General features: G+C 34.5%; 1 protein-coding gene across 1 annotated transcript in view; it reads right to left on the bottom strand.

The window, feature by feature from the left end:
- Positions 1-23,453, bottom strand: part of Nectin3 (nectin cell adhesion molecule 3) — a 110,847-nt gene that overhangs the window by 47,105 nt on the left and 40,289 nt on the right. The window contains exons 5-7 of the mRNA XM_059277123.1: positions 22,086-22,237; positions 5,581-5,719; positions 3,244-3,328 (exon numbers count right to left, since the gene is read on the bottom strand). Coding sequence (XP_059133106.1) covers positions 3,244-3,328; positions 5,581-5,719; positions 22,086-22,237 — 376 coding nt within the window. The remainder of the gene's footprint in view (positions 1-3,243; positions 3,329-5,580; positions 5,720-22,085; positions 22,238-23,453) is intronic.

Genomic DNA, 23,453 nt, shown 5'->3' with positions numbered 1-23,453 from the left:
ATACACAAGCACAACAAAATGCATCAAATATTTCCACTACAATTCTGCAACAAAATAAAGATCTCATTGGATGAATTTTATGTATCAATGAAATGGAATATTTTGACAGTTGTCCAGAGTGGGACAGAGATACGTAAACAGAACTTAGACTTGAATGCCATTAAAACGCACCTAGTTGGCAGGGGCATGTCAACTGTTAACAATCCAAAGAGTGCAATCCAAAGTAACTGAAACTGTTTGTGAATACTCATTTAATAACCCAGAGGATCTTGATAAAGGTAACTGTACTGCCCATTCTGAAAAATACATTATCAGGGAAGACATAGTAAATAAAACAAAAAATTTTCAAACAAGCCCCACCTATATTTTAAAAATAACCATTCACAGATAAAATAGGAACATGTATGAAGTAAAGTCATGGAGAGAAGTGTGGTGAGAAGTTTAAATCTTCAACAGCACTGTTGTCTAGGGAAAGGGACTGGGATCTTTGAGGATAGTGGAATGAAAAAAAGATTTGCACAGTTGATCTTCTAAATTTCTGTAAGATTGTATTTTATATTTTATACAATGAGTATACTTATGTATGAAAAATACAAGGAAAATAAACCATCATAAAATGGTAAGATACAGTTTAGTGTTGCAACCTTGTATGTTTCATAAATAAAGATCACTTTGGCAGGTGTTCATCTATGAAGAGGACACACTGGTGGATTTAAGAGCCCTCTGCCTTCAGACAAAACATCGCTTCTGATTTCCTGAAAATGTGTAATGCCACTTTGGACAGCTTCTCTGTAGGAAAACAGCTCTCACTCTAGAAAAGTGTCTCTTCACAATAGCAGGCTTCATTCTACTGAATACCTTGTATCGGGGTGAAAGCTCTCAGGGATTAACGCAGACAATACCACCAAAGGAATTGCTCATCACTGTGAACTAGCACATGTGGGAGAAATCACCTCTTTCTATAGTTTCTCAAGGAAAACCACCAATAAAAAGGCCAACACAAACTGAAACTCTCAGAGAAAGAGTCATACTCATTATAAAGATTCAACAACACTGACTGATGATGGATCAGAATTTGATTGTTGGAACGCTGCAGATCGAAAGCCAACTTACCACAGGCTATCTTTAGTCCCCTTAACAGACATTCACTACCACTTCTGTATTAGACCTAACATTCCTGCATTCTTGTGTTCATCTGGTCCAAGTTCTTAGAATGTATTAACATAACAAACAGGTCACCAGCTTCCACCAACTCAATAGGTATGAACACCATCACATAGCATGTGGCAGCTACATTAGGGATGTCTGGTATAGCCTGCCTACTTTATGTTTCCACCAATGTATTTGAAAATGAACCTCAATTTAAGACTTTCTTTTGTTCTACATCTTGTGTCTACACTAGAGCATGTCATTTGAGGCTACCCTGTTCCCGGGCTGTGGAAATTGGCTTGAGAATAAACTGTCTCTTATCACCTTTGAGGCGAGAGTGGTGTTTAATGTTGACAACAGGCTCTTCCTTAAAGCCCGGCTGACCTTCTGGGAACATGAGAACTGTGTCATCAGACCTGGTTGTTAGAGCTAAGTAATGATTTCAAGTAGAAATTAATGAATTTAAAGTCGATAAGTTATCTTTTGAGGCACAGACTCCTTAGTAACCAAGAAACAGTTATATGCTTTGCATTTTGATATAAGATAAACTCAAAACAAATACCCATATAATTACTGTATGATAGTATAATGGGAGAGTCATAATAAATTATCTTACTAAAGCTTTAACTCTATTTCTAAATGCATTTTTTAAAGAATGAAAAATATGATCAATTTCATGTCCAACTCAAGTTCTGATTCTCCTATATTTTATAGATTTTTTGTTTGTTTGTTTGTTTTTTTCAAGACAGGGTTTCTTTGTATAGTTTTAGTGCCTGTCCTGGATCTCGCTCTGTAGACCAGGCTGGTTTCGAACTCAGAGATCTGCTTGGCTCTGCCTACCCAAGTGGTGGGATTAAAGGTGTGTGCCACCACCGCCTGGCCTATAGAATTGGTTTTATATTTAGAAGAAAACATTGGTGACTAATACTTTTCACTTCTTGATTTGAATGAGAAAAAAAAATCATAACACTAATTGGTTGCTTACTTCTTAAGGGCCAACAATGCTCATCTGTTTACAAGGTATTTTCCCATCAAGCTTCCTTTGACAAAAGTTCTTGACTACTTTTCAATGTCATTCTTCATTTCTGCCCAGAATTACTCCTGTTACTAAACTTACTACAATCAAATTGCTATAATTATTATCTGAGTAATTTATTTTGTACCTCCCAAGCTGAGCCATCCTGGAAGCCCTCTGCTTCTCTGTCAGCTCGAGTCATGCAAGATATAACACCTTCCTTTTGTTTTTATGCAGTGTCTTATAATACATGTGTAACAGTTATACTTTCATAACTAAAACCCAATGCATATGATTTGAACCAAATAACTTTTTCTAAGTTAAGCTTCTATACACATCTTGAAAATATAAAGAATAAATTACATACAAACTAATTTTCCTGACCACACTTCAATTATATTCAATTAAGCTTGTTCTAAATAATAATAATAATAATAATAATAATAATAATAATAATAATAATAATATCCTAAACAAAATTCTCAGAACCAACTCTGGATACCACATACTGAAAAGAAACGAGTAAAATGCGGTGCTCAGAGAAGAGCAGATGTCCACAACAATCTCCCAAAGAAACGCAAGGCCTCTACTTTCTGTTCACATAAAAATGCCTGTTTTTGTAATCAATCAATACAACTGCATTCACAACCAGTCTCTAGGCGCAGCTTCTAGTGGAAGGCCAGTGCAGTACTGACTTCCCTTCTCACACTAGCCATCACTTTATCACTTTTCCTACTAACTCGTACACAAAGTCTGACTGATCACTCATATATTTCAGAATAATACTTGAACATGTTAAGAATTATGTGTCATTACAAAATAGATAATGACAATGTTTTAAAAAAATAAAACAAATGGAATAGATTTTTTTAAAATGTTTATTCACTTCAATTTTTGCAATGGGGTTTCCTGTAGCCCAGGCTGGCCTCGAACTCACTGTGTAGCCAAGGATGACTTTAAACTTCTGGTCCTCCTGCTCCTGCCTTTCCAGTGCAGGGGTTGCAGATGTGCACCACAACAGCTAGGCAGACTTTTAGGAGACAGTTCGGGTGATGTTAGATGTCTTCACAAACACTTACCTGACACAGAAGGCCTTTCTGAGGCAGAGGAGGAACTCGTTCTTCATACACAGGGGGTGGCTTCTGTGTAGGTGGAAGGTCGATTCTGTGTTCAAAACAGTAAACAGTGTGGGGGGTTCCAGGAGGAAAAACAAAGAAAACAAGGTTCTCACAAATCTGAAAGATAGTTTCTTCATACTATAATAATGCATAATTATTCTACTCTACATGTTTAATTAAGTTATATTCTGTTAATCCGTCAGGAAATAAAAAGTCATCACTACTTCTAATACTTAACACCAAACTAACTTACATTAAAGAAGCAATTCAAATAGAAACACTGAAAATTATTATTAAACAAGTATCTTGTGCATGATCCTTCTTCTCAAGTTTGGTATATTCTCACCTTTGATTATGCTGACAAACATTTTAAAGACAGTATTTTTAAAAGATTTGATTTATGTATATGTGCATATGTCTGTCACATGTATGTGGATGCCCAGAGACCAGAAGAGAGGTCAGATCCATTCAGCCAAAGGTACAGGTGGTTGTGAACTTCCAGATGTGGGTGCTGGGAACCAAACTCGGAACCTCTGCTGGAGCAGCATGCACTCTTAAGTCGCTAAGCCAATCTCTCCAGCCCCAATGTGTGTATTATTATGTTTCTCCGAATGGTCATAGGAGTGACTCAGAAGATTGACAAAAGCTCACATTATAGTTTGTAACAGCTTTCCAAGATGTATTTTCAAAAGGGCTGCCTTGGGATTAGAGAGACTGCTCAGCAGTTTAGAGTGCTTGTTCTCCCAGAGGTCCCAGGTTAAGTTTCCAGGACCCACACGGCGCTCACAATCATCTGAAACTCTAGTTCCAGGAAATTTGATACCTTGTCTGACCTCTATGGACATCAGGGATGCACATGGTACAGAGACATACATGCAAACAAAACAAGCATGCACATAAATCAAAAATCAATAAATCTTTTAAAAGGAGTTTATTCATTTTTAGAACATTTATCTCATAAATTAAGATTTTTTTCAGCTACAATTCATTATAAATCATGCTATCTGAAGGATCCAAGATTTCCTTAAAGAATGTATTTTTGATGACCTCATCCTTAAAATTTCCTAATATTCACACATATTTTAAATGTCAGTTAGATATTTAAAAACACATTTATGAGTCTATAGTTGTATTATAGAAATTAATCTCTCATATATACACATATATAGTTTTCAATGATTTAAAGACTAAAGATGTATTTTCAGTACTTTTGATTAGCAAATGAAATAAAAAGTTATCTATATTAAAAGATAAAATAAATGACATCTTTAGATGCTAAAATAATAAATGTGCATGATCTACTCATTTCTCAATATGGGCATAAAGTGGTATTTTCTTCTGAAAATAATTCAGTAAGTACATAAAAAGTTTATTATAAAAGAACTCCCATCTTACAATTATCAAATTAAAGCAGCATTTGTCCATCTTTTATTCACAAGCAGTAACTTTTCTCTAATGAAAATAGAAACAAATTTATAGCTCCAATTAAGGAAGAAAGCCAAAGCTGATGGGAGCAGTGAGCTGCGCATGGTGACAGTGGTGACGACATTATGACAGGGTCCAGAGAGACCAGTCAGTGACTGTGTCAGGTGGAAGGAGTGGAGCCCTACCCCAAAGCACTCCAAAGAAACATAAGAATGTATCATTTGAATACCAGCCTCATGCCCTCAGGCCACAGGAAGCTCCGCTACTCAGTTCTCAAAATCCAATCATCTTACTCTGTTCCCAACACAACCATGTGAAATATGGAAAGTATCATACAGGTACAATACTTCTCTTATAATTCAATCTCGGTGATTAGGAAAAAATTATTGCTTAAATGAAAAGATGTTTATTTTATAATTAAATGAAACAAAACATTTATTTTCTTAAGAAAAAAGCTTTAAAATGAGAGTCTTAAAATATAATTCTTGGTAGTTTAGTTATATCTATATATAAGACAGACATATAATCAATTAAGCCTAAGAAGTCTCTAATACTGAAACCAGTACTTAGTAAAGGCCTGAATTCTATTCAGGTTGGACAACATAAGCTATCAATATGATGCATTTGGAAAGATGTCTAATGCCTGTGGATAAGGAGCTGCCTAACATCTTTGCTTTCAGCAACCTTGTGAAGATTCTCATTTACTAGGATGCAGTTTAAGATGTTCTGATGAAATCCCAGTTAACTAACAAAGGTCCAACACTATCCTTATTTCCACCTGTTGAACACTGAATGTAAGTAACATAAAGGTGGACACTAAGGCTAGTGGAAAAAGGATGTTCACAGCTGAACACAAGCAAAACCGTTACCTACACTTTGTCAAGATATGATGGTCTCTTCTTCCGCGGTGTTAGCAGCACAGTCACAAAGACAGCAATGATGAAGAGCGCCAAGACAGCTCCAATCACAGCTCCAGCCACTGCTATGGATGAGGTCTGCTTAAGTGGGATGTCTGTTAATAAAAAATCAGACTTTTCAAACAACTTGAAAGAGTTCTTACGAGTTGCATGCTTTAACTTCTACAGTGCTCAATGGCTATTTGAAGTATTTACCCAACAATTAGTTTAGAGGACCTCAAATTTAATCCATCCATTTTAGAAGAATTATGTTAATACAATTCTATTTTCCTTAAGACTACCAACTTTGCTTTACTCAAATTTTGGAAAGAATATCTCTAATCAGTCATTATTGAATAAATCTATTTTCTACAGTCAAATAATGTCTAAAGAGAAGATAAATAAAAAGACAAAGATAATTTTAAGTTCTCATTCAAACAGGTGATAAAAAAATTAGTTGACTAGTAATACATACACTTACCATTTTACTCTATTAAAATGAAAGATAAACACTATTAAATAATGTAATAATATTCAAGGACTAAAAAACAACAACAAAAAAAAACAAAAAAGCATACTACAGATATAGTATAAAAAGTTATAGAGCATACTTTAAAAACTTTTAAAAATGTTTTAAAATAGAATATTTAAAAAACAGACATGTCAGCAATAGCAGTTCTTTTCTACATAGCTAAAGGCTACATTTCAATACACACTTATACATCAGTATACAAGTTCTGAATACTAATTCATTTCTCAGACTAAAGGACACATTTTGTTAAGGAGCTAATATAGCAACATTCTCACACAAATTTTAAAAGACACTATCATTCATAAACACAAAAACTGGAACCACTGCAATTCAAATGGATTAAGTAATTATCATTACTAAATGTTTTCATTCTAGCCATATGAAATCCAGCAGCCCAATTTTGTTAAGTAACTTGTTTGCTCATACCTTTTTTTTTTTTTTTTTTTGAGACAAGGTGCCATGTATCCCCAGCTATTCTGGCACTTGCTGTGTAGCAAAGGGTCACCACGAACTCATGATTCTAACTGTGGGGCCTTGTAAGTGGGGGTTATAGGCATTTGCCATGATGCCCAGTTTAAGAGCTACTGGGGAACCAAGCCAGTTTTGTGTATGTATACTCCACCGAACAAACTACACTCTCACCCCCTGAACGTGATATTTTTTTTACTCTTCTAACCAATAAGGCAGACAGTGAGAAATGCCACAGCTAACACAGCCTTGCCCTTTTGCTCCCTATGGGAAACCAAAAGCTGTTTTCATTAAAATGGTTTAGTCATATGTCTTAAATCCTTGTAATTAGTTTTCAGACCGGACATGGCTACCTGAAATGAAATTGAAGCACTACAGAATGTTTAAAATATTTTTTACCTATCAAAGTATTTTTATTAAAATGTGGCTTGTGGCTGGGCATGGTGGCATGTATTTTTAATCGTAACACTTGGGAGGCAGAGGCAGACGTATGTCTACGAGTTCAAGACAAGTTTTGTGCTCGTGGGGTTTTACATGGTTGAAAGGTTTTTACCTTCTAAAGTTTTCTTTAACAAACTAACAAGACAGTTTATTAGTGGGTCATTTCATTAGCTTCATTTTAAACTCCAACTCTTACCCTTCAGTGCAAGTCATCCATTTGAATAAACTGTCAATCAATGAATACAATCTAGACAGAGTGGGCATAGCATGCAATTATGCTCAAACTACAACTTTCAATTTTCACACAACTGAGATTATCAGCTTCGGTTTATCAGTCTAATTATCGGCTCTCTCATCTGTCAGCGCAGTCAAGAGAATTTAGTGCTTGTAAACCTGGGATTTGGAATCATTCAACCTAATCACTCACTTCTTCAGAATATATATTCTATTTTCCACCAAACTACAAGGTAGATGAGATGAGTCCACTCTGTCTTTAATGATCGGCCAACTGAAATCCATTTTAAGGACTTGACTAACCAAGGTCAACCACCTAAAGGCAGTGGCAGAAATAAAAGTCCCAATTATCAAATTTGCTATTTATTACACACGAGCTCTTTTAAATGTCTTTAATTGAATCTCTCATCTGATAAGGGTAAAATGTCCCATTTTGCCCAAGTACACAGAATTTAAATTTCTGTGTTTTAATTTATAATGATGTTCACAGGATAGAACAGTAGTACTTCCAAACTGTTTTTCAAAAGCTCAGGTTACTCTTGAGTGTGAGTGCAAAGTAAAATTTTCAACCCACAGATCATCACAATAGGTTCACTTCACATAGGTAAGTTGATGCTAAATGCATATGTATGTTTCACATTTCCTGTCCTGATTCTTCTACTAATTAAAGAAAAGGACACAGGATAGTTAAGGATAGTCCAAGGCATTAAAGATATAAATTTTTGAGTGTCAGAATGAAATACAAAGGAAGATGTAAAATCTTTTGCATTTAAGTATTTTGATGGAAATTTGAGAATTTGATCCAACAATAATACCGTAGTCTCAGATAAACACACTGACACTACATCAACTCTCCATACCACACAAGTGCAGAAGTGAAACTTGGCATTTTTAAACCTAAGCCAGTGACTTAAGAAACATGCCATGTTCTACAAGGTTTAAAGTGACAGAAAATAAGTGTTAACATTTTACCATGAAAAGATGGTATATGAATCTCTAAGAACAACAGATTGCTGCTACTGCAGTTACATTACCTCACATTCACTGGAAACTCACCCTCCCACACAAAAAAGAAAAATGACAATCTCCCATACATCAAAAATGTATCATCTGTAATTATTTACAGATACCAAGTGTACATCTTCTAAGAAAAATGTTCAAAAACCAGTTAGCAACCAACCAACCAATACATACTAAACTTTCTGGAAAACATGCACATAGCAAATATTATAGCTATCAAATACAAGTAGTTTTGTTTGTATTATTAATCTTATATTTACTCTCATACTATACAGAACTGTTATTACCATTTTTTCCATAAATAACCCTTCAGTTTTCAGTGTGAGGATCCACACCTCGCACATGACAAGCATGTGATCTACTTTTGAGGTATACTGTCAGCCTTCCAGTGTTCATTTTCAACAGCTTTTATGTTTTCAACACGACAGTTAAGCTTTTATCTATGCAAAGTTTATCTCACCATTTTTTCCCTAAGTACCATTTTTAGCTCAGGTCATATTCAGCTGTTCATTCAATAAATTACAAGGTATCTAAGTGCCAAGCACTTAGATCTAGGAACACAAGGGTGAATCAGACATCATACTGGTCCTGACAAAGGAGAAACAGTCTCAAGATGAGGTTACAAATTCATAAAATATGCAGTCTAATCAAGTATAGAAACAGAACTAATATTTAAAAGACATTTAATGATTCATTGGTAGAGCTTGTCTAGAATGAGGAGTTATACTCAATTATTAACAGTTACCTCCTCCAAGGAAAAGCAAAAACAAGCAACAGAGATTAAAAACAAAAGCAAATGGCAGCGAGCATGAACTATATGAATTGGCACTGCCAGCCTTAGATGATCCGAGTGTCAGTTGCTCACTCGCCACTTAGGGCTGCACATAGGAGGATGGAGTGTAACAGTTCCACAACCAATGTGAACTGAGGAACTTCTCCAAGGCCTTTGCTTACGTACCTTCTCAGTATAATCAACACGTACGACACACGGGAGTTCAGCCGGCTGACTCAGTATTCATCTTTAACACTAATGTATCCCAAGTGTCAGGTGAGCACCTAACCAAATGACATTACCAAAGCTCATCTGTGATATACACTAGGGAAGCATTATGCCCAGTATATGCTATCCTGCAAAAGCTGTGGCAAAATGAAGGTATCACGTAACTCAGAGAAAAGCAGTGCCAACATCTTACTCAATACATAAACTTCCCCATTAGTTATAGTATGAAAGTAAAACCATGACAACCTAAGTGAGCTGTGATAAATCAGCTAAAATAATTCAGGTGTACCAAGAGACCAATTAAAATACTTAGATTTTCTCCGTACCAATTACACTCACAATAAACCTACAGAGGGTCGAAAGCACAAAGTATGTGAATTTACTGCAACTGGCAAGACACTGAAAAATAAACACCTTGTACATAAAGATAAGCTCTCAAATGCAGTAGTTGTGACAAAAATCTTTCACGTTCTCAACAATGCTCTCCCATTCCATGTGAATCAAGTTGTCTTTGAGAGCACCCCACATTAAGCCAAGTATCAAAAGATATGTACCATAGAATGAATAAGATCTTTTTAAATTATTGAATCAAAAAGTCTAAAAACCAAGATTTTTAAAATGAAGCACATTTAATTATTTTTAAATATCAGTTTGTGAGAAAAGAGGTTAACTTTAAAAATGAAGCACATTATGCATCCCAAATAGTGACAATGACACGAGCATTGAAAAGTATTTTGTCAGAGTTAAAATGTCCATTTCGGACTACTTTAAAATACATACAACTGAGTTGCTCTAGTAGCACAAATATACTTGGAATACACACTCATTTTTTTAGCTCATGTTACAATCAAGAGTTTTCACTGATCTACAAAAGACAGCCAAAAATAATAAAATGTAAACATACAAGATGACAGAAAGGACCATGGTTGGCATTTGTTAATTGTGTTGAAGCATCATAAATCTATCATTTGAGATACACTTATATGGACTGGCCTCGCAATGTGGAAAGGGGGAAAAGGAAGTTTTCAATAAAGGGGAAGCATGGACAGGATTATTCATGTATCAGGCACACCACAAGGTAAATGCACGGTTAATATATCTGGACATGTGTAGGGCCTCTTTAATGTGTCTCAGCATTGAGGACCAAATGGTTGCTAGTGTCCAAGCAGAAAAGCAAGTATTATGAACCTCCTGGTGGAAGAATGCATCATTTCCTATGAAGTAACCTTGCTCACACAATGAAACTTGAGTGAAGCAAGGCTCTAGACCTCACAACTTATAAAAATGCAGAGGATGCATTCGGGATGCAATGAGACAATCTACACAGGGAAACTGTAGGAAAAAGCCATTTTCAGAAAACAAACGAAGGGAAGGATGGAAGAAACTTCTGCCTTTTGGGCCAGAACACACAAGAAGGTATTTCTAAAATTACAATATACAGATCATACTTGGGTCCTGATTAAAACTGCTAAAACATGACTAAAATGTGAATACTTACTGCTTGAAATTATAGAGATATTCATTTTTGGTATAATAAAGATACTATGAGAAGTTTTTTAAAAGATAATGGCCGGTTTTTAGAATCTTTATCTTTAGAACTCTGATCCACTGTCATTGAGTTCACAGCAGGAGGGGCGATGGGCTTAAATTCCACATTAGTGACAGTGAACCAGTAGGAACTGGAGTAGGTGGATTGAAAAGAAAAAAAATTCTCCACAAGTAGGTTTTCCCTGAGACACTTCTGTTAACTGAAATGGAATAATTTCTGTACGGATGTATCTATATAGAAATAATATGCGTGCAAAAAATGAGTCTTTGGATTGTTCTCAAGCATTATGGATTGTTTCTGCTGTGATGTTACCATTCTGATGTCGTCACTGCTGTTGTCAGAGTGTGCATCTACAACAGTGACATGTACTTTCTCCCCACAAAGAAGCCTTACTCTTCCAAAGTCAAACAGAAATAACTACTGCCAGGCTTCAATAAATGACCCCTACATAGACATATACAGCACGACCTTTTGTAACAGTAGCCTTACTTTCACTACTCATCTTAAAGATGTGGACATATACTAACAGAAGAAAACAGACATGTAAACAGAGACATGTTTAAAACTTTAGAAGTTGGGATACTGTTGACACTATTCTAGAGATGCTAGCATCAATCAGTTTTTATTGGTATACCATGGGTGAACAAAACAATCCAAAGTGTATGTCACTTTTAAGAAATGGCTGCTTGTTCAAAAATAGTTTAGAAAAATATATACCATTATTAAAAATAATAAATTGTAAGCAGGAAATTGATTATAAAGTGTGATTTCTACTCAAAACAATTCATAAGCAGTAAGTAAACACCACTAAAAGACAAGCTAAGCATCTTTTAAAATGAGCTGATCTCAAAATGAAAACAAACTGGGTATCTATACACAAGGGTTCCAGGAACCCAAAGATGACAAAATACAGTGATGTTCAAATCCCTAGCAAACTACTAGGTAAACATAATCTGTATATATCCTCCGAAATACAATTTATCTTCAAATCATTTAAAATGCCTTATAATTTGTAAATTCTGTGTAACAGTTGTAAGGAGCATTTAAGAAAAGGTGAGACAAACAGGTTGCACGTGTTTTGGTGCAGATGAACTTTTTCAGTATTTCTGAGTATCACTGATGACAAATACACAAAACAGCTACTGAATACATGGTAAAAGCAAACTGTCAATGTGGCTAACATATCCACGTATAGGCACTGTTAGAGTTGACTTAACTCTATCTTTAACCTGATTATTAGTTGTCTGGGAGGACAAATGAAGTAGATCCTAATTCTTATGATTATTAATTACATTTTAATTGTTAATTGAAATGAAAATGGGTTATACATACATGAACATAAAAACAGGCACAGTAGCAAATATGAAGACGAAGAAAATACAGAATTTCATCTCACTTTAGAAATATACCACTGAAAACGCTTTTTTTAAACTTTATTTCATGATTGACTACATGGCTATGAGAGCTAACACCTAAAAAAAAGTAACTTGATGAAAGAAAGAAGGAGAGAGGGAAGGAGGGAGAGAGAGGAAGGGAGGCAAGGAGGGAAGGAGGGAGGGGAGGGAGAGAATAAAAAATGAATAAATTATTGGTTAAAAACAAAAAACTGGAAAATGGAACCCAAACCCAGAATGTCAAAAAAAGCTGAGAAATACTTCTCACTCTTTTTTGACAGGTCATTTCCAATTAACAAGTAGGGAGGGGAAAATCTATTTATATTCTAGACCCTGTAAGATTAAAAATTCACTGTGTGTCATTCTTTCGTTTCTCATATTTTATGTTGACTACTTCCATGTATAAATAACCTATTATACTTATATACTTTAACAGTCCATCAAAATCACATCAAATATTTTTGCATATGAAATGGCTACATTTTTGTCAAAATTTCCACTCATTCTAATTCCTATAATCCCTTAATGTAAGACATGTAGCTACAGCTTCTTCCTAGAACTTTTTCACACATGGATGACTATCAGAGCAGTAGTTACTACTAAAAAAATCTTAACAATTTCTTTATCTATAGCTGTGCGTGCGTGTGCGTGCGTGCATGCTTGTGTGTGTGTGTGTGTGTGTGTGTGTGTGTATGTGTGTGTGTGTCTGTGTGTATGTGTGTATGTGTGGCAGAGAATGGGCACAGCCACACATGTCTCTTATTAGGCACATGGTTAAATACTAAATGTTCAAATACAGTCAAATACTAGTTTATAGTTAACTTCTAGCTTATGGAAACTTTCATATTTTAATAAAACTTACAGGAAAAAAATTTGTATTATTGAAATATTTTAACAAGTAGAAAAGAAACCATGAAGTAAATATAAAAATGTAAAAACAGTTCAAAACACATCAAAGTAACAAAAGTAAACATGGTCTCTATAGGGTAAAAATAATCTTTCAAAATTTCCAAGGAGATACGATTTTTATATACCTGACAATCAGTTGTGCACATCACTGGTATTCATGTGAATACTCATGTTCACAGACAACTTCCCTATGTACAGTGTACATACATAAAGCTTTATGAACAGTGCAATGCTTCCAAAAAGCCTTAAGCACCAGTGTAAGATTCCTAGAACCTGCCAAGCCCCCAGGACGCCAAATTATCCAGATTATGGATACAGACTATATTAAATACTCCACAGATTTCCAGATTGCCTTTTGCCCACAAAACCAAACAAAATCCCTAATATTAGCCACATAATAGACACAACGGGAAAGGAAGTTTACCATCAGTAGGTTATCTGTACTTTAGAAACACAGTTCTTAAGTACTAATATTTTTTAGGTTATATATTCAAGTTGAAATTTATATAGAATCCTAAATGTGATCATTCTGCTTGGAATCATACAGCATATCAAAACCTTACATCTCAAAATAAAATTTTCGATCAAAGGAGCAATAAATTCTTATCTTTCATGGAAAGAAATTTTAGGCCTATCTTTCTTGTGGCTCATATCACTACTCTTACTTAAATGAAAATACAGTTAGTTTTGTCACAGTGTATTATTACTAATGAACTGTGTACTTCCAATGACTTGGAAGTAATATGTCTTACTGTTTGTCTATTAAGTGATTAAATATATTAAAAACATATTTTCAAAGAGAGATTGGTGAACTAACTGTACTTTCAATCTGATATTATTGCCTTAAAATACATGTTAGGGAAGAGCCTCTAATTTCCACAACAGTGCTAAAGAAAAAGGTATCTAGTCATTCAGAATAAAGCTTTTGCTACTTGTGATATTTTAGCAGTATGCCACAATCTGTCTTCTATATGAAACATATAGAATGACATTCTATTATATATATAAAATTCACATATACATATGAATGAATGATGATTGGGAGTAGGTGGAGCACCTAATTTACTTTTTATTAAAAATAATTTATCTGTTATGATTCATTTAATAACATCTTCACTGTCCTGGCAGGACACTTGTTCTACACAGTCCTTTTTCCTAATCAATCATTAGAAAAACATTCGTTGGGCCTTAAAACAGTTGCCATTATCACAATTTTTAGAACTCTACTACAGAACTAATTTACCATACAAAGAAGATTAACATTTGAAGTTTTATATAACATCTCTCAGAAGTTACATGATACTGGAAAGAATATAGTTAATGAGCTATGTGAAACAAATGAACAAAAAAACCCAAAAAAATCTCATGATATGTTTCCAGTTTTAATTTGAAAAAAACAAAAACAAAAAATGAAAACAAAAAAGCTTGAAACATATACATACATTTAGGAGGACATGAAGGAAAAAGAGATGGATTGCCAATATTCATCAGCAAGTGTTATCAACAACTGGCTTTGGAATTCAATTTCTCTAATTAAATCTCAAGCTTCAAAGTTTATTTTAATTGTTTTTTACATTACCCGTTTGAAAAACACCAACATTAAATAACTAAAACAAGATGATCTAGAAAATTCTTTGTATTTCTGGCTGAAACAGCTCCTGTCTAACTCTGGCACACGCATATACTCAAATATCCTCTCTGAACTTAGCTGTGTACCTTATTTTCATCACTATTCACACACTTAGCAAATAAAGCATTAAAATAAGGTCAATGCTTCATATACCAAAACCATGTTCACAAAACAAGAACGTTCTTCCAGAGATGGAAAAAAATTAATAATTATTATGTTAGGAGGCATATATTTTATTATTCTTGCATGTATTTTGGACAAAAATATTGATCAGCTAATTATGCTCTTCCACACATCATATTCACTGAGTTTATGGCCACGGTTTTAGTGCAACAAAATATCTTTGAAAAGCCACTCTACAGAAATTATGGCAAGGCTCATTAAAATGCAGAGGTAAAGATTCTATCTATATAGAAACTTAGAAAATAATGTTTGAAAATGAAAGATACTCCATCAGGATGAATAATTTTAGTATACTAAAAATATATAAGCATTTCTGAATTAGATTTACTGTCAATTTTGATGGAGTACACATAGTGGTGATCAGTTTTGAGAGGTATTATGTTACACAAACACTATACTTGAGATTATAGTCTTAGGTAAACATTTAATACACAATGCCAAGGTAGTTTCATTTTTTTTTCTGTTTTTAATTTTTGTACCAAAAAGTCATACATTTAACGTTGACATTTCTTCTTACCTGTGTGCCTCAGACCAATAAAGTACTCTGCATTAGAATTTAAATCTTGAGACAGTAGTACAGCAGTGAAAAAAATTGTAAAGCAGCTCAGATACATTGAACCCAGATTTTACATTTTCATTTGTCAGATCAGAATATAAAAAGTAAGCTTGAAATCAACTTGAAAAAGCTTATTCTTCCTCAAGAAAAAGTATGAACAATCTGAAAATGATCAACTAGTATGAATGAGACATTGTACAGAGTGAAGTCACATTAGTGGCTGTTAAACATACCACTCCCTCCTGGAAATTACGGACCCATCTACATGGGAAACTAAATCATCTTCATTGTCATCGTAGTGCTCATCACTGACGAACTTCATTCCCATTTTTAGATCTTCGTAATAATCCATTGGTCTTTCAAACCTAGTGAGAGTTTCTACATTATTCCACTGAGTTTTTTCAGGCTCTTCTAAGTAGTCTTTACGTATTAGATTGTTCACTGGATTTTTGTTCTCTTTCTTTACACTGTCTGGGTAAGCATCAAGCTCATCTTGTTGAAGAACATCGATTTGCGATTCTTTTTGCATGTCTGATGGTGGAATGTAGTTTTTGGCAAAGTAGTCTCCACGAAACGTCCGTCGTCTCCTATAGCAGAATATTCCAGCCAAAACACTCACAAGCACTATGAAGAGAGCCCCACCCACTACACTAGCAATGATGGTGCCAATTGTGTCATCCTTAATTGTTGCCAAAGTTGACAATGGAAAAGGCAATTTTTTAGGTTCTGTTGCTAGATCCTCGATGTCGGCAGTTGAGGGATGCCACTGAGCTGTAGGCTGAAGGGTGGTGGTGGTAGGAGGATCTAATGGAAACAGTAAGATAGACAAGACACAGAAAGGCAGAGAATGTCAATGAGTCTGATTCAGTAGCAGTTGAAAAGGCAGAACAGTTAATGAATACATATTCACACTAACAATAGTTTTTCATTCTTAATTTAAGATTAGAAAGTAGTGTTACTTACAAATATTAAAAAATAAAACAAAACAAAGCAAACCAAAAGAACTGACTCTTAGTCAGTTACCAATGAGATGAGAAGAATGAAACCAATAGTGTGAGTACAAGGTCATTCAATCCACAGCTGAGTAATACCGTGCTCTAAGGATGGGTTATTGTTTCAATGTAGAGTATTACTTAAGTGATCTATACATGGACGGCTTAAGAACAATCAGACAAAAATTCAATTAAATCAAGTATTCAAATGTATCTTCTTAGCCAATAGCAAAAGGAAATAAAATGACAATAAAAATGAAATGTTTTCTTAATATACATCTTTACTTAATGTGTAAGATCAGAACTTATCTTTTAAAAGAATGAAAAACCATAGAATCTTGTTAAATGAGCATACTATATAAGTTGTTGGTTTAATAATTCTCTCAAAAATATTTTTCTTATGAAAGATATATAATAGTAAAGATATATAATAGTAAAATTATTTGGTAATTTTAAAAATCAAAAAGCATATATTTAAAACTGTGTCAATCAAATGAGCTATTATCAAATGAGACTAACAGACATAAAATAAAAATTAATGTAGTAATCGCCTCAAATAATCAATAGGTAGTATATATGAACATTTGTAAAATGAAGGAATTTCAACTACATTTGCATAATTCCATGCCATTGTTTTAAGAGAGACTGTCAAAAGAGAATAGCTAATATTTTAGAGAGAACATTCTAATAAAATTTAAATATTAGATGCAAATGGACCATTTATTGACATATTACAGAGTAGCCATTAATATTAAAAAGCAACTAAACATAAATAATAAAAATTAAAGATTGTTAATTGTCCATTAAGTAGTATCTGTAGGTCATGTTATATAAAGTTCTAGAGTTTAAAGAGAAGATGAGTTTTAAAATGTGGAGTTTTTTTTCATATATAAAAATAAATGACCCAAATGGTAATCTCCTAAAATTAATTTTTATGTGAGTGGGTCTAACAGCTTTTTAAAATGATTGTTAGAAAAATACTAAATCTACATGGGGTAAGTTATTCTAACATCACAAGCTAAAGAAATATACTTACTGAAACAGGTTTCATCACGGAATGCCATATGTATAGAATGTAGTAAAAATTTAGCAAGTACAGTAATTTAAAAAAAAAATCACCAAATATCATAGACGTCTTTTTCCTATGGCTGTAAGCTACTGCTGGATGCTATCAAGTGCTATATGTATGTGAAGCTAGGACAATTATAAGAGTCTTCTCGAGCTGAGCAAGTTCATTCTGAAAGAAGCAATTGTGAAACTGAAGGATTCTGTTTGGTGTAAAGCAGTAAAGCTTCCTATGATCCAGCTTCGATGAGTTGAGGACTAGAGAAATAAGACAAACACCTACACTCCTTCCTGAGACAAGTTATCTGTTTAGGGGAGTATCGGCCAGCCGAGCTACTGAATGGTACCTACGTAATGACTGCAAAAGAGAATGTACCAGCACATCAAAATAAAAATACAAATTGCTTACATTAATTATTTAAAACTTACACATCTGTATCCATCTGTATACATGGAGACTTCAAGGCTTATGACAGCTCCTCATGCCCTAGTTTATCTTAAGCAATGCATACACCTGAGCTCCAACCAGGTAGAAAATACGAAACTCAATGGTGTTACAATATATTGATAAAAATTTGACATTTTTATTTCAACTTATAAAGTTCTTTAAATGTACACCAATAGCTGTCTGTTCTTTTTTCTCATATTTAACAAAACAAAGATTTCAGAAAAATCTAACAAAAATACTTAAAACTTCAGTAGCCTTATTAGTGGCCCTAGGAAATTTTGCATTCACTATTCTCCTTAACCAGTATTAAAGATAACAGCCATAACGTCAGGAGTCCAGGGAGTTAACACTTCATTGCACATTCTAAGCAATGGGCATATGGCAATGTATAGCAGACCTATCTTTTTTATTTTAATCTAGACTGAATCATATTTCATGCATGAAGTCAAAGGTTCTAATAATCATCAACAGCTACTTATTGATAGTGATGTAAAAAATCACATCAAAATTCTTTATTGTTTCAATCAGCCATTTTTAGGTTCTTTGCTAAATGTTTGACATATGAGAAGATGATAGATATAAAGAATTTCAGTTGATTCTGAGATAGATAAAAAGAATTTCAGTTGACTCTGTAATTGCTCCCAAAAGAAAAGCCTTTTAAGTCTGTTTCACCAACTAATTAATTAGTTCTGCCAAACAGTACAGCATATAGTACATTCAGGAATGTCCTTGCAGCCATAAGGTACAATTCAGTTTACTGATAATTGTGTTAAAAATTACATATATTGACTTTCATTTCTTTATACTATATGTAGGTTGTTTAAATTTAAAAAAAAAACATATCTTAAAGTCAGAAAATGTCATTTGTAGATTCTTAAATTTATGCCTGGATCCTAAAATCAATAATATGAAATTCAACTTTACAGAGGAGTAAGAATGAAGGGCATGAGGTGATGATGTGAAATGTCTTAATTTGCCCTTCTACTTTCAGAGAAGTAATAAATCAGTTATGGGAAAGTACAAGCAAACAGCAAAGCAGAAAAATAAATTTCCAGCACTTAGCTAGTCTTGGACTCAGAGCCACCTGAGAGCCATGACAGTGACACTGTGCTAGAATACAGTGCAACTACCTAAGCTGAATACTGCAAACATGAGCCCACAGCTTCTGTCCAAAGCCTGATGGCCATTCATGTGAGAAAACATAAAGATATTAAAAACAATTTCACAATTTCAGAGTTGCCAATTCTATTTTTCTAAGCAAAATTTTGACTCTTGACGTAAGATTATATATTTTTAAAAGTTCATTTAACAGTGAGATGAAATCTTACTGTGTCAAATACAGCCTCTTACCCTGATAAAAACCCAGCAGATTGATGAGAAAACGCCTCTGTAAAAGCACCAGCACATCTAGGTTGCTTAACACAGCACAAGCAGCAACAGAGAAGGTAATATGCTTGGCACAGAAAACGGTGCCATAGACTCTGCATAGAAAGGTAAACTCTAATTCTTGATTACTTGAGAAACACTACCTCACACAATGTTATCTTGTGTTCTTCAGCAGTTGTTTGAGGTAATTAAACTGACTTTTTATATTTACTTAAAGTTTTCTCCCAGTTTATAACACTTATTAGATTTTTAATTTTAAACAAGGATTTTCATCAGTTCCCCAAACAAAGAAAATAAGTTTATTTCTTTCTTAAATCTATTTTTCACTCATGCAACAAAAATGTACTGAAAAACCTATTGTATGTGATAGATTATTGGACATGACAGCAATATAGCCATGATTAAAATGGATACACATCCCTGCCCTCTTAAGAGTTAACTTCTAGTGGAGATAAAAATAGATAAGCATATGAATAAAAATAAAGAGTATGCCATATTGACAAGCACCAAAGAGAAGGATAAGTAGAGGAGAGGAGGCAGTAAAAGGGTACGGAGAATCATAGAAAGAAGAGAGATTTTGTTGGAAAACATGACAGTTTGGAAAAACAACTGAGGGAAGAGCTATACGACACCTATGGAGAGCTACTCCAGGCTACAGGAATAGAAAATGCAATTTTCTATTACGTTCAATGAGAAAGGAGGCCAGTGTGGATGAACCACGGAACAAGGAACACAGACATGATGTTAAAGAGCGCACACAGAGCCGGTATTTGCTGTGAAGATCTGGTTTTGACCATAGGTAAGTAAAGTTCCAGGAAGACTTAAGGAGGAGTGACATAATCTAATGCACTCTTTAAAAGGATGACTGGCTGCTTATCTGATTACAGACTGAAGGGGGACAGGTCCAAAGAGGGAGATTAACAGCTTAGAGGAGAAAAGCTCTCGTCGTTCTGATCACAGCAGCAACAGCAGAAGAGGTGTAGCGTGGATAATACTTCATACTGCGGAGGAGAGCTGATACAGGTTTGTTGTCGGACTGAGTGGCGCAAAGGAGAAAGAGGAAAGGAGGTTGCTAAGAAGGGCTGTATCCTGAGTGAATATGACAGAACTCACAAGCAACTGAAAGGAGGGACCGACAAGAGAAACAGGTTTGGATCAAGGGGCAAAAGAAAAGTCAGGACAGACCTTGGTTTGAACCTGGTGAGTTGTAAATGCCTGCTCAATTTCTGCATATATTTAATGACTCTGCATAGGCAACTGAAACAAAGGTGAAGAATACTGAAAGAAAGAAATAATAACCCCGGAATCCAAGAAGTCTAGGTTTGGTCACCAATGGACTCAGTAAACATCTGTAAAAGACCAACGTGAACCTGATTCATAAAGATACAATAGTAACATTTGGAGCTAAGATCAAATACCCCATAGGAAGCTGTGGAAAAGCAACAAATGGTAAATTCAATACTCTTCAGGAAACTAAAATTTAAGTTTTTAATGTAATTTAAATATACACTGACTATGACTTGTTCTTTAAGGGGAAAAAAGTGACATATACTTCAATCAACTTCCCATTGAAGTGTTGTTACTAAAGAGCTGTATGTGGCTGTACATAGCTTTATGTTCTTTGCAAGCATAATACAAAAAACAGGAGCTCTGCTGTGTGCTAGGCACTCATCTACTGATTGTCCTGAGGACAGGTGAGCATCAACATAAGCACACCACTAGCCTGCAGTGACACTGGGGACAAGCACAGGGTCACACATCACTGAAAACACAAAGATAATGCTTTCTAAAATCTGTAACTTATTCATACCTTTGAAGAGACTGAGCACCATAACTATCCATTCTATAATACAAACCTTTTCAAAGTCCTCTTTTTGACCATCCTCATTTTCCATGTGTTAGATGTGAAGACTGCTATATCCTTCATTTGAGTAATCATTAAGAATTACTCAAATATTTAATGTATTTTTCCTACATTAGTACCTCATGGGTAATTTATAGCTATTAATAAAAAAATGTGGATTCTGTTCTTATATTTTGTGAATGTTCAAATTTATGCTGAACGAAATTAACAAAACTTTCATAGTGAAACAGTATATGAAAAAAATCAATATTTTCAGGGCATAAAAACTGACCAAAAATACCAAATTTGACTTCATTACAACACTTACAGTAGCATTCTTACTTCACCTCTCCTTAACCTAAAATGGCCGTCTTATCTCCAATGGCAAGCAATGTTATTTCTGAAGCCAAATTAACAAAGTTAATATCCCATTTTATTTTTTCAACAATTACATGCAGAGCAGCAAATGAAGAAAACGAAAAACAAAAAACAAAAACACTGTTCAGTATTTAAACACCAAAGAATTTAGAAAGGCATGCTACCAGTCAAAGAAATATGCAACACTGTTCATTATTTAAATACCAAACAATAGAAAGGCATGCTACCAGTCAAAGAAATATGCAGAACTTGTTACATACTCATTTGATATTTGTTTAAAGAACTACCACTTTATATACATATTTTAGATGCTATTACTTTACCATATCCCTTGTATTATTTTTAAAACTATCAATGGCTAAGCTGTTAGGAGTATAAATTACTACACAGTATTACATTATAATTATTATGATAATACTACTTTAACTCATCTTGAAAGGCGGCAGTAGCTTACCTGAAATGTAGATGATCTTTTGATCACTTCTTTGACCAAGGGAATTTGTCACTTTACAGACATAAACGCCAGAATAATTGAAAGTCAGTGGATGGACAAAATGAAGAGTATTATCAGAAGCCAATAAACCATCAGGCCACTGTCCATCCAACCTAGATGTTTAAAAGCATGACATTATTTTAAATAGTTTAAATTAGCAAACACTAACAACTATTTAAGATGCCAATAAAACTCTCTATCTTTTGGATATAATTAGTTATAAGCACACATAAATTTCAATTCAATAAAGATGAACTATCCAAGTACAATAAGTACACCCATTTCTTCAAGAAATTAATCTGTGTATGTTAGATAGGTCAACATAATGAGAGGGAAGATTTTCACAGCCTTTATTAAATTTCTTCCACAATTTCACCAATTACATATATACTACATTCTGATGACTGTCATCCTCTACCATATCTGAAGCTCCAAACCCCTTCTGCCCCACCCTCAAGAGTTGCTTTTTCCATTCATGTCTTTTTGTGGCACAATGAGTTTAACCAAAGCTATTGGTGTGACGATCTACTGGAGCCTAGTGGGCTCATCTGTGGGGACCTAACTGAAGACAGCACATTTCATCCCTTTCCCCAGAATGCAGGACAGCCAATAGTTCAGTAAGCAGGGATTGGCGCCTGTAAGTCCCTTCTTGATAAATCATTGACTGGTCATGTGCAGGGTCAGTACAGGCTGCCACAGCCTGCACTCATTTTGTCAGGCACAGAAGACAATACTTCACAGCTCTTCTCCTCATCTTCCTGCTTTTTATTTCCCACCCACTCTTCAAAATATTCCCCGAGCCTTTGATGGGGTGCTATAAATGTCCTATTCAGGGTATAATCACTTGGTCTCAGCATCTTGAGCAGTCATGGGGCTCTGTATTCAACACCATTTACTGCAGAGGGAAAATACATTAGTAGATCTCTCCTGATACAAACCAACTCTAAGTAGATGAAAGACCGCAGCAGAAAACCATTAACTCTGAAATTGTTAGAGGAAAAAGGAAGGTGATGGGCTACAAGTCATAGGCAAAGGCTTCTTAAACAGAACTTGAGTCTCTTAGAAAACAAAGCCAACAACTGACGAATTGAATTGGACCTCATGAAATTAAATAGCTTGTGTACAGCAAAGAAAAGCCCATACAATGAAAGAAAAGTTTTTGCCAGCTACATATCTGCAAAGTTAATATACACAATACACACACAAGAAATTAAAACAAACATCAAGAAAAGACTCTCATCTAAAAATAGGCTATGGAGTTAAGTCCTAGTTTGCTTTCACTGTCAGTCTGATAAAGCTTTGAGTCACATAAGAAGCGAATCACAATTG

This window comes from Peromyscus eremicus, chromosome 12 (assembly GCF_949786415.1).
Source record: "Peromyscus eremicus chromosome 12, PerEre_H2_v1, whole genome shotgun sequence".
Lineage (NCBI taxonomy): Eukaryota > Metazoa > Chordata > Mammalia > Rodentia > Cricetidae > Peromyscus > Peromyscus eremicus.
Note: the sequence above shows the minus strand (reverse complement) of the source record. Positions and strands in the feature narration are given on the sequence as shown.